This window comes from Pygocentrus nattereri, chromosome 2, assembly GCF_015220715.1.
Source record: "Pygocentrus nattereri isolate fPygNat1 chromosome 2, fPygNat1.pri, whole genome shotgun sequence".
Taxonomy (NCBI): domain Eukaryota; kingdom Metazoa; phylum Chordata; class Actinopteri; order Characiformes; family Serrasalmidae; genus Pygocentrus; species Pygocentrus nattereri.
The window spans coordinates 29847345-29863861 of record NC_051212.1 but is presented as its reverse complement, the minus strand read 5'-3'; the positions used below and the strand labels follow the sequence as shown (position 1 = coordinate 29863861).

Sequence of the window (16517 nt, the reverse complement as noted above, 5' to 3'; positions counted from 1 at the left end):
GAGATATTTTTACAATAAAGGATATATTACTATCATGTAAATTGGATACTGCTTAGATGAGTCTCATACAATCAGAATAGGCTGAAGAACAGCATTTACTCTTCTAGTCAGTACAGAGAATGCCTTGTAAATCACATTAAAATAATGTTCTTCTAAACTTTCTAGGTAACAATATGAGTGGCAAAAACAGAGCCATAGCTGTCAGTTTGTGGAAGGGAGTGTATTGAAAATAACAGCCATTTTAATCTTCTGAATGAAATAACCAAAGACGTGGTGAGACAAGATTTACTGGTCAGCTCAGACTTGCTGTCCTCAGTTCCACTGTGGAAGTCGTGTTGGTGTAACTTTGTCGAGACTGGACTAGAATGCAAAAATGCTGAAATACAGACATCTGCTCTGTTGTGTATTACATTTAAGTTTTTAATATTTGTCTTTTTTACCTTGTTATGAAATTACACTAAAAAAGGCTATCTTGGTAAGCTAAACATCTCAATACACTGATTTTGTTTTTAAAGTGAGATGTAAACTCATTCACAGTGATTTGATATGAAATGCAATATCCTTGAGAAAGACACTGATGTATTTGCAATGGTTGTGATAGGAACTATTTTTTTTTTAAATGTAATGTTGATAATAGTAGTAAAAATGGTAAATGTGGGGAAAAAAAATTTTTTGGGTAATATTTTGCCTTATAACACCTCTCAACAAGGAATGGATTTTAAAAATAAATTTTTAGGCCAAACCTTATTACAAAACATGTGTCAAACGATGTCTCAGGCATCACAACAAGCATTCACAACAATTTTCTATATTAGCTTAAAAAAATATCTTGACATAGTTCTATGATATACTTACAAAAATATACGTAATTATGGCCTATATTTTATCTGTTTTTACTTGCTATGATATGCTATGATTTTTCAGTGTACCTGGCAACTCTCTACAGGGAACCTGTATCAGTTCTGCAACATGGGCACTTTGTTTTACACAGATTTTTATCTCAAGGGAAGGGTCCAATGTTACTGAGCATAATCAACAATTCACTTGTTTCATGAGCTTCCTTTCTGTGTGTGTTTGTGTGTGTGTGTGTGTGTGTGTGTGTGTGTGAAGGGGTTGTCAGTCCAATTTCACACACAATTGAACTGTTACTTAATTGCCTGTGAAAGTGAAAAAGGAAAAAAGCAGAGTATTTTTGTATTAGCCTTGGATACTGAGCGCATTACAGACTTTGTTGTAATGTTAACTTTGTCTTCCCCATCAGTCACTAGTTACAAGCAATGAGCCAGTTGTGGTTTTGTGGCTTGTTAGAAATGCCCAGGTGGTATAATTATCAGTGTCAGTGGCAATGATTGCCTTCTGCACTAGCTGATTCATCACAATGTAATATTAGAGCCAGCAGGGTGCTGTTAGTATTTATAAAATACTATATTTATGAAAAAAATCTAAAGCATGATTCTGACAAAGAAAGTCAAATAAATTAGCAAAAACCTCATTGCTAAGTGACTATTTAAGCAGCAAAATCAAGTACTGCGTAGTAGCTCTGTGGCTTTTGTTATGTTCTACGATGGATAGTGAAATAAGAATACATCTAATGAGGGACGTTTATACTGTGTACAAATTACGTCTGAACTGTCATAACCATCTTTCTGTGCTAAGCTATGAAGCGGAACTTTAAAACCCGCGGAAGCTTGGAAAAATATTCTTGGGCAACAAGTGTGGCAATTATTTAAGCTGCTTATCCTGGTGATCTGTAAAACATGAACATAATCTAAGTTAAACATTTCAGAGCCTATTTTTAAAAATTCTTTACAGCTTATGAGCAATGCTTATCTCAGTGTGACAGCTGCTGGGCCATGTTATGTTTAACCTATTCTAGCTAGCAACCTTGCAGCTCTGCCTAACTGTAAATAAAAAAGTTCATTTTGGTTTCAGGCTGACATCTGATAACATTACGTATTTCATGGGTGTCAGTGTCTGCAGACAGTAAACCTCACATTCACAGCTTTAAACTGTATAAACTTCTTACCTTTAAAATCTGTAGAAACAACAGCAGTTTATCCATGTTTTATTATTATTTGTATTGTTTATCATCTCTCATACAGAATCAGAAATGTATTTTACTTTGACAGGTAAGCTGCTAAACAGTCTCTTACACAATTCAAAACACATGAATATTACAGCACAATACTTTTTAATTAATTGTGGTGAGTGACCTCTGATTGGCCCATTTCTCACCCCAGTGTTGTCTGTGTACACGTGACAAAATAATTTTGCATAAATGAACGTGCTTATGCTTAACTTCCTTCTGATCGGATGACTTTTGGACATGTAAATCTAAAGAAATGGAAAATGGAAAACTGGCCTAATAGTGACACAGTTATTAGCCAGAGTTTACGGGGAACCTGTGTTACACTACATTCCCCACGACCCAGCCTTATACAGCCATCCACCTCAGAAAATGCGTAAAAATGTACTGAACACGGGTAAACCGTATGAGCTGACAGCTAAGCTATGTACGTTTGGGAAGTATATCGTGATGCTGCGTTTCATCAGCACCGCCCAGCTCTAACGGCAGGCCTGCTGGAGCCGCTATGCAGTTGTCTTTTGCTCGGTGGTGCCCCGCTCGGTGGGTGTCGGTACTGCACGCTGATGAAGAGCAGTAACAGTAACTTGGCGCTTCATACAACATCCTCCCCGGAGCAGCGCTGCGCAGCGCCCGTAACCTGCTCTCTTCCCCGAACTAAACGGTGCTCTCTGCGTAAAGCATATGCAGTGTTTTTTTCTGTCAGTAGGAGGGGTTTTATTCACCGCTCTCCCCGCAGAAAGATTTTCCATTTCTCAATCTCAGAAATAATAATGATGAGGTAAGTGCTTCCGGTCGCCATCTTGTCGTTTAGCGGCGTGTGTGAGAGAGCGAGTGTGTGTGTGTTTGTGGGTTTATTTTGAATAATCCGCCGATCTCTCTCCTTTTTATTGTTTAGTTGTTAACCTTTCCTTTACGAGATGTCTAAACGACATCGCTTGGATTTAGGCGATGATTACTCGTCGAGCAAAAAGAGATCTTCTGACGGGTAGGTTTTATCGGGGGGGGCTCGGAAAGCGCTGCTGTGTTTGTGTGTGTGGCCGCACAAAGCGCAGTCCGGCCGGCCGCTCGGCCTCTTTGTGTCGGCTGAGGCTGAAGTTTGGCTTCTGCGAATTTTGCGCTCCACCTTAAATGGCGCTGCAGCTACATTCTGACGCCAGTGAAGTGTTCAGTGTAACCACCGCACTATTTAAGGTGGAGCGGAAAGCTGGAATAAAAAGCCCGTTTCAGCCTCGTGTGCGTCGGCCAGATAGAGTTGAAGTGCCGTGACACCAGAAGCAACATGTGAACCGAGCAGCCACACGGACTGGAGCCGCGATGGCTTAGTTGGTTAGCATTTAGCGTCTCAGGTTATGCTAGGCTACATGGCCGAGCTCGGCAGCTCTTCATGTGGAGGATGAAGGTTAGGCTAAGAGCAGCCGGCTAGCGTCGCTTCGCTAACCTTAGCACGTGGGCTGTGGGCTCGGTTAATTCACTCGTTAGCTGCGAGTCTGCAGTTTATATGCGCGATAAGCGCTTCACTCATTCAGTCGTCGCTTGTCTACCGACGGGAGTGTTAAACTGGTGTTGGACGGGCAGAGCGTGCAGTTAACCGGTCTAGTTAGCTTAGCCGCCATTCACTTGCCTGTTTTTTCCATGCGGCCTCTGCAGATTTACTTTTGGGTAACGTTAGAGCACAACGTTGCAGTCCAGATCGGTTTCTAAACTCGTGGGATTGTTGACTGATATACACGCATATTTAGCTGGTGTTTAAGCTGAACTGCGATGCTCCTGGCTGTTACCGTGATAGAAATGCTTAGCAACAAGGGCTAGCTTGCTAGCTTAACAGACGAATTCATGTTTGGCGCCGCACGTTGGGATCAGGCGGTGTCAGTTAGCGTTAGCTAGGTTAACTAACCTGGCTATCCGGGCTAAGCACTTTGGGGTTTTGGTTTGCAGTCAGCGCTAACGTTAGTCGAGACTTTCAGGTTTTTTGTCAGTTTGTTTCGGGGACAGCAGCCACCCCAGAAGTCGGTTTTACCAAACAAATGAGTTGTAGAGGCGAACCGGTTAGACAGCAGTGATCGCAGCGTTGTAGATCTAAACCGTGGCAGACGTGTAACTAATTCTTCATAGTTAATGTGCTTGATTTGATCAAGTACAGAACAGGCAGTCAGGATAAAGCAGCTGGTGTTAATATAAATTCTTAGATGTATCATTTCTTGCTCAGAGCTGACATGTACAAAGGAAAGTGGTTCAGGGAGCCCAGAGACTGTGATGGGGAAACGGTGTCCCCTTTTTAGCTGACATACTTGCGCATTCATTGTCAGTTATTTATTGCCTTATGGTGATGATGAAGAGGAGAATGGCTCAAATACAACATGTAAAAATGCTAATCCTAACTGGGAAACGGGTAAATTACGTCCACTGCGTGTCTTGCGCTGTTGTGCGATTGACTTAAATGCCTGGGGGGGAAGCAAAAAGGCTGTTCTGCTGTCCTACCAAGCCAACAGCAAACCAGGGAAAACATGGAAAATATCCATCAATCCATCCATCCATTTTTTAAACCGCTTCTCCGTCAGGGTCGCAGGGAGTGCTGGAGGTATCCCAGCAGTCATCGGGCGGAAGGCAGGATACACCCTGGACAGGTCGCCAGTCCATCGCAGGGCAACATCATTTTCATTCAGTTTGCAGCCAGAGCAGCAAGCTTTAGGTTTACTTTTTAAGCTACAGAGTGAACTTTAGTAAAAGACTGTATAATATTTTCCTCGATTTTGTGCAATAAGTCTAATTTTTACAAATTAGTCAGTTGTGTGTCTCCCACTCAGTGAATAAATGGCAAATGCAAACTTGCATTAAAGTTGTGCACCTGATGGGCTTGTAAGTTGTCCATCGCGATTGGAGCGTTGCACTTATTTATAATGCACGCACAACTAAACTAGCCTGTATTAAAGGTCATGGATATCAATGCCAATTAAATACAATGCTGTTTATTGAATGCCATTTACAGATGCTTAGCCACATGATTTGTTTTTGGTAATCTCTAATTACAAATTGCCCTTTCATTCTTTCTACAGAAAAGATCGTGATCGAGATCGTGATGACCGGTCGAAGGACAGGGATCGTGACAGAGATCGGGACCGGGATAGAGAGAGGGACAGAGACAGGGAAAGCAAGGCCCCCAGCATGACTCTGAACTCGAGCCTAGCGGCTGGAGGAGGCATGCTTCCTCTTAAGCAAGCGGCTGTTCATCAGCAGATCAACCCCTTCACCAACCTGCCACACACACAGCGCTACTATGAGATCCTTAAGAAACGCCTTCAGCTGCCTGTCTGGGAGTACAAAGAGCGCTTCAATGACATCCTCACCCGCAACCAGAGCTTTGTGCTGGTGGGAGAGACCGGGTCTGGGAAGACCACACAGGTTTGTTACACTGCCCGAGATGTTGTGATGATAACTACCATGGTTTGCTCTGTTGTTTTTTCCATCCATTTGGCCCAAATTTAGTAGACAACAAAGCCTACACAGCATCTTCTGTAGCTTCTGTATGCTTGCAGAAAAAATATTTTCATTCTTGTTTTCACAGTTATAAGAAACATGTAAGCTTTGCTTGACTACCCACGATTCTGGTTGTCATTACTATTTAATTGTAATTGCCTTTTAATGTCAGTGCAATGGGGTCTTGGCTCCAAAGCAGAGAAGTCTGGACTTGTATTTGTATTAGTTTCATAAAAGGGAGAAAAAAATTTAATCACAATAATTTTTATGAAAGTTGATGATCAGCAAAAATTTGATGTTTGTTACAAGCCTTATTTTGACCAATATGATTAACCTTTGTTGATTGTGTGCACCTTGATTTGTCATGATGGCAGCACTGTAATTGGTCAAGACACTCGCAACACACAGAGAAAACGTTGTGGTTGGTTAGAGGGCTCATTTGCGTATTGAAGCCTTTTGCGACTCCAGTATTGCAGAGACTAACAGTAGGATAATGAATGAAAAGTGGCATATTTTAAAGCCCTGATAATATGCAGTTGACAGTGCTGACATGGTTTAATTTGACTGATGTAACCATCTATCTAATTTTTCATGCATTTCATGTTTCAGATGTTTGCATCACTTCTGTCAGTTTTTTAGGGCCTCAAAGGTTTACTTCAGTTTTGCTTTAATGACAAACCCAAGCAGCTATGAAGTGACAGGTTAACTTTTCAGTCTACAGTCCCTCAACGTCAAATACTTTTATTCATCAATAAGTCTGTAAATCATGGCTCCACAAACATGTTTACAGTGTTTCTTCAGCTCTGTGATGACCTCCACCTCAGTCATGGGTTTATTTACATGTTCAGTGTACAGAATTCTTTAACACTTGCTTTGGAAGATGAGCTCTGCATTGAGACGCTTTTGGACAGAAGACTAATACAGCACAGTGAACACTAACTTGAGACCATTTAGTACGTTTCCTTATGGAGTCACTATAACAATTAAAGCTGCCTCCATCATCACAGCTGCTAGAAGGTAGTTAGTTCAAGTGTTCACATTTCGACTTTACTGTTTTTACAGATCTGCCGGCATGTTCAGGCTGTTTGCATGTTGGCACACTGACAGTTGACTGAACATGATAAGAAATGAAGATATGCTTGTCTAAACTGTGTGTTTGGTTCTCTGTGTTTTACCGATAGATCCCTCAGTGGTGTGTGGACATGGTCCGGTCTTTGCCGGGGCCTAAGCGGGGTGTAGCCTGTACTCAACCCAGAAGAGTGGCAGCCATGAGTGTGGCTCAGAGAGTGGCAGATGAGATGGATGTCATGCTGGGACAAGAAGTCGGTTACTCCATCAGATTTGAGGACTGTAGTTCTGCAAAAACCATCCTCAAGTGGGTCCATTGTGTGAATCTAATTCTTTTTAAGTTTAAATACAAGATTTTGTCTTGGGCCATGTCAACATTTAAATTCTAGTAAATATAGGAAAAAACACTTTCAGTGTTGGTGTTGTGTATACAAACACATACATCCACTTAAGTGTTCTGTTCAGAAAATTTAACTAAATGGAAATGCAAGGAGGAAAGTAATAAACAGTGTTGGCACAATACCACTTTTTCTGTTCTGATGCAGGTATTCTGGCTTCTGTAAGCTCTTCCCTGTAAATGAGTATCTAAAAGTAGGTCTGTTTAGTCCAGTGGTGACCAGCCCTTCTGAAGATCTGCCTTCCTGCACTTTCCAGTCCAGCTTGAAAATGACACACTTCATTTGGCTATTGAGAAATGGGGTTGATCAGGCTTGGAGCTAAATTTTGCGGGAACGTAGGTTTCCAGGAGCAGGCTTGGTTAAACTCTGGTTTAGTCTAAAGATGGAAGCATAGATATTCAACTACATCCAGCTGCCATGCAGCTTTTGATTTGCAATAGTCCGTAGCTGGCCGTACTTGAATTTCTGTATTTCCTGCTTTGGACTGAGCAGATGATGAGCTTCTTCATCTCCCTCTGGTGGAGCATAGAGTTTAGACATGCATGGTTCTTCAATATGAGAATGTAAAACATTTGAGATACTCATTTGCATACCAGATGTTATTTTTTCTTTTTTTTCTTTTTTTTTCTTTTTTTTTTTTTTTTAAATGATTGAATATTGAAAAATGATTGACTATTTTGAATATTTAAACAAAAAACAGGCTCCCCTCTATATCAGACTGCCCAAACACTGTACTACCCCACGGGACCATGTCACACAATGTTACAGGACCATTTTGGATTTAATCTTTTTTCCCCCTCCTATATTTATTCTAGCATTTCCTGCTCATATTGACCCAATACTGTAACTCGTGTCTGATTGGTGCCATCTCTTGTGGGGGGATGTTTGCATCCTCTTAGAAAAAGTATAGTGTTTTTATTTTGAGTTAATGATGTGGTGTCATTCGTACTGCTTTGTAACATTAGGAATGCCTAATAAGCTGTTCTGACTGTAGGTACATGACCGATGGTATGTTGCTCCGTGAGGCCATGAACGACCCCCTCCTTGAGCGATATGGTGTTATTATCCTGGATGAGGCTCATGAGCGCACACTGGCCACAGATATTCTGATGGGTGTCCTCAAAGAGGTTGTTCGCCAGAGGGCGGACCTAAAGGTGCGTATGCCTTAAAAAAATAAAAAACCTCCAAGCACATCAGCGCTGGTCTGCTGTGACATGTCAGCATTCCATCACTGTCAATTTGTACAATCCAGATCCATTTCAGTTCCAGTTTGAGCTGCAGAAAAAAGAGGAAAATACAAGAGAATAAAACACATTGTGTTTCTTTGGCATAGTGAAGGGCTGCTTGCTGGCCATGTTTCAAATGGGGTGCTATAATGTGATCTTGTCATCTGAACCCTCCAACCTCATCAAAGTCATTTCTTTGGTAACTGCTTTGACTGAGGGAGTGCTGATACGTGATTCTCCTGGCGTTCCACATGAAAGGAGAACGGCATGAGATGTCACACCCATGAACATTACCTCCTAGATTACTGTCTTATGTTTGTGGGCATTTGCTTATTATTTACATATTAATGTTTTTTTTTTAAACTAACAGGCTATTTAAAAAGGGTTACATATTGAGTAATCCTGTTGGAGTAGCAAAAGGGTACACTGGAGTCAAATTAATTTATTTAAGAGGATTTATGCTTATCTCTGTGAACGTTACCAAAAGTGAATAATGAGAGCTAACTGTAACTCATCTATTAGGTGTAGAAGCAAAGGACAAATTAATCAATTTGTAGATTAGAGATAATAAGTTGGGGAGAACGGAAATGGGATTCTTTTGTCTGGGTCAGTGAGTGACATGCTCTTTAGTGATACATTAGAAAAATTGGATCGGTCACAAACTTCATCCACTTTGTGTTTAAGCCCCAAAAACTACCTTTTGAAAAGCGACTGCAGTCTTATAATTTTGTGAGCGCATTCTTCACCCTGCCTCTTCTGTGCTCCGCTTTAACGATCCCTTTTTCCTTTGCCTGGAAATCACTGATAAAGCTTCTTCACTGCTTGAATGGCTGACAGCTGTGTGGCTGTTTGTTTGCAGACAAATGCGGCCATTCCGCTCAGCAATGCAAGGCCAGTTCGTTTTGCAGCAGAGCCAAGCCTGCCCCGGGGTCAACCCATTTTAAGGCAATCAGCCCAAGGGGAGCAGAGGCACATCGCCTTTTATGGGCGGCATGTGCCGGACCCAGTTCTCATAAAGCAGATGGGTAATGACTACTTGTTGTTGGGATCAAATCAAAGGTTATACATGTGTTCAGAGACTGTTAAATGAGGTCTAGGTGACTCCGAATGATCCCTGGCCCTGTGTCCCCATCCGAATTTGAAGTTTAATTTGCCTTGATTAAGTGCAATTATGATGTCTCATGGTGCGGAAAGGTGGCAGGGTGGACCTTGGAACGTCTCACTTGAAAGGCGTAGAGGTTCATTTTCCTCCATCAGAGTCCTAATGTGTCTTATAGAATTGGCTCCAGGGAGAGCATAGCATGGCCACTCTAGCCTGACCTGGGTGAAACGCACCAGGGTTAGTCCAGTCTATTGTAGCATAGCGGCCACTTAAAAGCCAATACAGAGTCATTACCTCCATTGCTGTTCTCTGTGCCTCAGGTTATTGTCATGAGTGCCACCCTGGATGCTGGAAAGTTCCAGGTGTACTTCGACAACTGCCCCCTGCTCACTATTCCTGGCAGAACACATCCTGTGGAAATCTTCTACACACCGGAGCCAGAGCGAGACTACCTGGAGGCAGCCATCAGAACGGTTATCCAGATCCACATGTGTGAGGAAGACGAGGGAGATGTTCTGCTTTTCCTCACAGGACAGGAGGTAAGCCCTTGTTCAGCCAGTGGTGAATGCTGTGCTTCTGCTTGTTTGCTTTTTGAGTTTTAGAACAGTCCACCTGGTATGCAGAAACACAGGTGCTAGATGCGCTATGTAATGATTTAAATAAAACGATGCCTTTTGCGCTGTACAGCTTGCTCACTCTGTGAGTTATTGAATTCACTGACTGAAACTTCAGCAAATAAAGTGCACGATAAGCAGCATGTAGGAGTATTTCAAAGTGTGATTAACATTAGTAAAATATATTCTGCCGCAATCCGTTTGTGCCCAAGTCTAGTCCAGCGAACATGTTATTGATACCGATAACAGTTGCGTAGAGGAAACCTTTGAGTTTTCCCTCACTGCTGCTTTCCATGACACAAGATAGCAAATTAGGCAAATAAAATAAAAGCAACAAACTACAATTTAGTGTGTTGATAATGTTATTTGTAAATCATCACACACTAAATGTAAATGTCACTCAAAAAAATCTGTGTTTGAAGGAGAACCCACCAATCATGACTTCTTTAGTAACATGCTGCTCATGGGGAGCTGGGCTTTGGCATGTTGTTGCTGCCTACTGGGTATATTTTAAACTGCATTAAAAACATGCTTTAATTTTAAAGTTAATACCATTCTATTGCCATATCATAATACATATTCTATTCAATCAGATAGAAAGAAGTGGGCATATACAGACTTATGTATCAAATGCCAACTGCATTTTGCCTCTGTTTAGCTAGCCTACATGTGTCCACCCCTTGGAGAAGTGATTGTGATTGTGTGTGCTTAAAAACAGGCTAATGGTGTATGCCTAGAGGGAATACACCAAGGTGGAATGTTCAAAGTGACCAGCGGCTTTGTGTCCGACTGTGACGGAGTCTGTAAAAGATCTCTGTGTGAGCAGACCCTCGTTCGTTGCCAGCTTGTGTGGCTGTGTACACATATTTGGCTTAAGTGACATATCAGCTGATGTCAGATGTTAATATCAGTACATTTTTGTGAGGTTGAGTATGAATAAATGAGCACGGTATCCGGATACCAGTATTAGTGTTGGTGCATCCCTAGTAAATATGTCCCTTACATACGCATTTATTTATTTATTTATTTACTTATTTATTTACTTACTTACTTACTTACTTACTTACTTACTTATTTATTTAAACAATTTAGCAAATCCACTTCCATCCCCTTCTACACAGTCCTGCAGAGCTGAGATCAACGTTAAGATTTATAATGACTGTGGACTCAGCTGGGCTTGGTGGTTGGGTGAAGAGCCTGTGTGTGATGGCAGTGTGTGACCCAGATTCAGCCTTGAAATTAAGTCATTTGTTATTTTCCCTTTCTTGCAACTGGTGCCCACCCAACTGGAATAGGGGTTTAGATTCCCACCCAAAATGATAAATACGGTTACAGATGAAGGGTCAGCAGCATCCTTGTGTGTGGGTGTGAGAGATGAATGTGTGCATGCGTGTTGTATACGGTGTAGTCTGTAAGTAATTGAACAGTGACACAATTTGTTGGTTTTTTTTGCTCTGCACTCCAGCCTATTGAATTTGAAAAGAATCAATGTCTGAGGTTAAAGTACACACTGTCAGTCTTAATTCAAGGGTAATTACATCTGTATTGAGTGAAAGAGCCACAGCCCACATTTTCTATAAATAATTGGACAATTCCAGACATAATTGGTCAGTCGTCTGCTCTGGTTTTTGGCTGGATGTGTGTCATTGCATTAGTAGTTCATGAGATTAATAAAAAGTTGATTCTTAATGTGACTTTTTTTCTGTAGTCATCTGCTGTAGTCTGTGTCACTTAAGCCATAGGTGTGTCAAAACAACCATTTGGCAAAAATGTTTAACAGAGGAACACTGTGGGATGGAAGCATAATAACAAGAAAAAGAAAGGAAGCATAATAACAAGAATAAGATGGGTGTACCCAGGACTGGGCAATATGACATGTTGCTATCATGAAGGATTGATGCAATACAGTATGAATATTGTTTATCTTGAGAACACTGATCAGCTGTATGTTGATTATAACGGGAGCAAAATTAGTCGAGTTTAACTGGATTTAGAGCACCACCATATGCAAAATATTGAATAAAAGCTTTGTATTCACTTATTTGGATGGGTAGTTTTAAAAATGTAGCATTGCTGGTTCTTTTTTTCCCTGTTGCAACTGATCAGATGTCATACATCATGAACATCTCTGGACGTATTGCAATATTACATTTTTGCCATATTGCACACCTCTAGGTTTACCGCTTACATTTACATTATGCCATAAATGTGTTACAGTAGAGTTCTAGGAAAGAGATGATTATGGAAAATTTGTAGGAGGGCTGAGTATTGTCAGTAACTTATGTATCACGATATGTGTCATCATACAATTTCCTCAGTGCAGTTTGATGCAATGACAGCCACCTGATGTACAGCAGACATTTTTGGTCAGGCTTTTTTTAATTCATAAAATTTAGAACATTAATCAGGAGCGACATATGGTTGTGGGCAATGCAAATAACGTTTTCATTAATGTTTAATGTTGCTGTTTAAGTTTTAAAAAATGCAGGAATAATGATCAACAATAATTTTGAAGGAGCTTGTAAGAACTATTATAGGTGTTGCTCCCTCTGAGGTGCTGGATGCAGAGGCTAAAGAGTGAACGTGCCGCACTTTTAATCACAGAGGCTTGATAGGGAAGTGGTTGTGAGTCAGTGTCTGTAAAAGTATCATGTAACATGCATTGCAGTAATATCTACTTAGTTTTCAAACATTAATAAACAGCAAAACTCGAACCATAACTTAGAAGAGCATGTTTTCATTGTGCTGGTAACATGGAGGTCAGTTTATCGGTACGCACACTGTCCACAATATATTGATGTTCACGCTGTATTTTGAACACAACCCATTCACTACTGGAACAATTATCTTGCATTTGTATCCATTATGAGGCAAAACAGCCTCAAAAATATCATAGATCTTTGATGGAAGTGTATAATGTTGCATGTTCTCCCACTGTATGTTTAACATGCTCTTAAATAGGTTAAAGGTGTTTGTGTACAACCCCAATTCCAATGAAGTTGGGACGTTGTGTAACACAAATAAAAACAGAATACGATGATTTGCAAATCCTTTTCAACCTATATTCAATTGAATACACTACAAAGACAAGATATTTAATGTTCAAACGGATAAACTTGATTGTTTATTGCAAATATTCACTCATTTTGAATTTGATGCCTGCAACACGTTCCAAAGAAGTTGGGACAGGGGCAACAAAAGACTGGGAAAGTTGAGGAATGCTCAAAAAAAACACCTGTTTGGAACATTCCACAGGTGAACAGGTTAATTGGAAACAGGTGAGTGTCATGATTGGGTATAAAGGGAGCATCCCTGAAAGGCTCAGTCGTTCACAACCAAGGACGGGGCGAGGTTCACCACTTTGTGAACAACTGCGTGAGCAAATAGTCCAACAGTTTAAGAACAACGTTTCTCAACGTGCAATTGCATGGAATTTAGGGATTTCATCATCTACAGTCCATAATATCATTGTCAGTTGGAGAAATCTCTGCAAGTAAGCAGCAAGGCAGTAAACCAACACTGAATGCCCGTGACCTTTGATCCCTCAGGCGTCACTGCATTAAAAACCAACATCATTCTGTAACGGATATTACCACATGGGCTCAGGAACACTTCAGAAAACCACTGTCAGTGAACACAGTTCGTCGCTCCATCTACAAGTGCAAGTTAAAACTCTGCCATCCAAAGTGAAAGCCATATATCAACACCACCCAGAAACGCCGCCGGCTTCTCTGGGCCCAAGCTCATCCGGGATGAACTGACACAAAGTGGAAAAGTGTCCTGTGGTCTGACGAGTCCACGTTTCAGATTGTTTTTGGAAATCATGGATGTCGTGTCCTCCGGGCCAAAGAGGAAAAGGACTGTCCGGATTGTTATCAGCGCAAAGTTCAAAAGCCAGCATCTCTGATGGTGTGGGGGTGTGTTAGTGCCCATGGCATGGGTAACTTGCACATCTGTGAAGGCACCATTAATGCTGAAAGGTACATGCAGGTTCTGGAGCAACATATGCTGCCATCCAAGCAACATCTTTTTCAGGGACGTCCTGCTTATTTCAGCAAGACAATGCCAAGCCTCATTCTGCACACGTTACAACAGCGTGGCTTCATAGTAAAAGAGTGTGGGTACTAGACTGGCCTGTCTGCAGTCCAGACCTGTCTCCCATTGAAAATGTGTGGAGCATTATGAAGCGCAAAATACAACAACGGAGACCCCGGACTATTGAGCAACTGAAGTTGTACATCAAGCAAGAATTGGAAAGAATTCCACCTACAAAGCTTCAACAATTAGTGTCCTCAGTTCCCAACCGCTTATGTTGTTAAAAGGAAAGGTGATGTAACACAGTGGTAAACATGCCCCTGTCCCAACTTCTTTGGAACGTGTTGCAGGCATGAAATTCAAAATGAGTGAATATTTGCAAAAAACAATGAACTTTATCCGTTTGAACGTTAAATATCTTGTCTTTGTAGTGTATTCAATTGAATATAAGATGAAAAGGATTTGCAGATCATGGTGTTCTGTTTTTATGTTTTACCCAACGTCCCAACTTCATCGGAATTGGGATTGTAAAATAATACTGTTCATAGAACAGCTTGTGAAGCCTGTAGTGTTTTGTGCATTTAAAAAAAAAGTGTAGCAGAGGTTTGATTAAGCAAATGAATCTGTAGATTACATCAGTTAAGATTTTGAATAGAACCATTACAATCACAGAAACGGTGCTTAATTTATTGAAATAGAAATGTTCAGCTGCAGTTCTCAGATTGTTCATTTTTTCTGTTGCTAAATGATTGTGCATTTTTATGAAGATTCAATCCTTTTTTTCCTGTGATGCTGTTGAATTTTTTGCCAGATGCACAGTTATCTATTTGCTGTATCTTAAACAAGCTCCTGCAGATGAAATTCTGTTATTTGCACAACTGCAGTGGGTTCAGATTAGCCTCAAACTGGCACGGCTGAAGATTATTTTTCCCTTTTGAATCGGTTCCAACTAATTTACATCTGCACTATGTAGATTAAAAAGAGCATTTCAAGAATGTTCATCCAGCATTGTATCAAGCCGGCTGTGTGGAGCAAGTGGGCTTGTGTTGGCGTCCTGCCCCAGGTGCAGGCACTCTTCTTTGGACACAGCCTCTCATCCCTCTCCCTGGTGTTTTGGCTGTGTGGACGCCAGTCCTCCTGACAGCTGCTGCATCCAGAGGGCTGATGGTCTATTAATACTTTGACTAATTTGATCAATCCATTCACATTTACTGTCCCGCGCTGTGGTGGCAGGGCTTTGATTAAGAGGCACGTGGCTGCTTGCTCAATTTTGCATGCACACTTTGTACCCTGGAAACAGATGTGTAAGTACGGTCTTGGTAGCTCAAATATAGGATAGGTTTTAAATGATTGACCCGAAACATAGTGAATAATAAGTTCCACTCTTTTACTTTATTAGTCAAAATTCAAATAATTTGAATGTCCTCAGTGTGGCATGGTAATCTTTGCGTAATACTTATAATATAGGTCTCTGGGAGTTGCTGCAGCAGATATTAAACTGCCCCTACATTCTGTTGTAATAGGAGACTCTTTGGAATTTCAGGCATGTGATCGCTCCCTTTCCTTGCAGCTTTGGCTGCATTGCACCCTTCAGCCTGAGGATGGTGCTAGTGTATAGGCTTTGGTTTTTGTCCAGCTGTGGCGATCTTGGTATGTTCATGTTCCAGCAAGAAGAAAAAGAGGATTTTTTTTTTTCCTTTTTAAAGCAGGATCTGTGTTTGTGTCTAACAAATATTTCACTTGAGCTATAATGCCCTCCTGATTGGTAGAACATATCATTCATTGAAATGGATGGATTGCAAATTGAATAAAATACTTGCTTGTTTAGAACAGAGCTGAGCGCTGTTATTTTGTAGTGAATTAAATCATCAAAATGTTTTTGCATAAAAATGATTACAATATTTAAACTCTGAATGCACTCTTGTATTAACAAAAGCAACACTGTCATTTAACTATGCTGGTTTCCAGGTGTTATAAGCGTTTTGAAGCTGGTTAGCTCTATTGTATCTCTAGTGCGTCAACTGTCATTTTTTCAAGTTTCTGGAGGAGCAGAGAATCCCCTGTGTCGAAGCCCACTGTGTTTGTAATGTTCAGCCTCACTTAACTGATCCTTTGTGATTTGCTTTGGGTTATGCATCAGTACAGCTTTCTCATTTCATGTTAGCCCTTCTTCATTGCCATCTGGAATAATGAACCATGCCTGTCTGTATGTATGTGTGCACATGCCCTTGTGACTGCTGCTTTTGACAGCAGAACCACAGGGAGCTCACCCAAGCACCATGCACTCCAAGTTTAATTTTCCCCAGCCACATTACAACTGGCACATGAAGTGTACTGGCACTAAAGCACCAGAGCCTCACCACTGTTGGTGTTTTATGCCCCTGGGATCTGTTCCAGGGACAGTTAATGTGATTTGTATGGGAAGGCTAGGGTCAAGATTAGTGGAGGACTGGTCCAAAACCAGCTGCTGGCTCAAGTAACTGGGACAAACAGAATGCAGTGTAACAAAACTTG

General features: G+C 41.1%; 1 protein-coding gene across 2 annotated transcripts in view; it reads left to right on the top strand.

Annotated features, from left to right (window-relative positions):
* Nucleotides 1–2705: 2705 nt before the first annotated feature.
* dhx15 (DEAH (Asp-Glu-Ala-His) box helicase 15) overlaps nucleotides 2706–16517 on the top strand; it is a 31105-nt gene continuing 17293 nt past the window's right edge. The window contains exons 1-5 of one of the 2 annotated variants that reach the window (XM_017713963.2): nucleotides 2706–2864; nucleotides 5140–5485; nucleotides 6742–6935; nucleotides 8021–8180; nucleotides 9675–9893. In XM_017713963.2, coding sequence (XP_017569452.1) covers nucleotides 2857–2864; nucleotides 5140–5485; nucleotides 6742–6935; nucleotides 8021–8180; nucleotides 9675–9893 — 927 coding nt within the window. In that variant the 5' untranslated portion in view covers nucleotides 2706–2856. Of the gene's footprint in view, nucleotides 2865–3003; nucleotides 3072–5139; nucleotides 5486–6741; nucleotides 6936–8020; nucleotides 8181–9674; nucleotides 9894–16517 lie in introns of those variants that run through there. The other variant, XM_017713962.2, reaches the window with a different exon arrangement.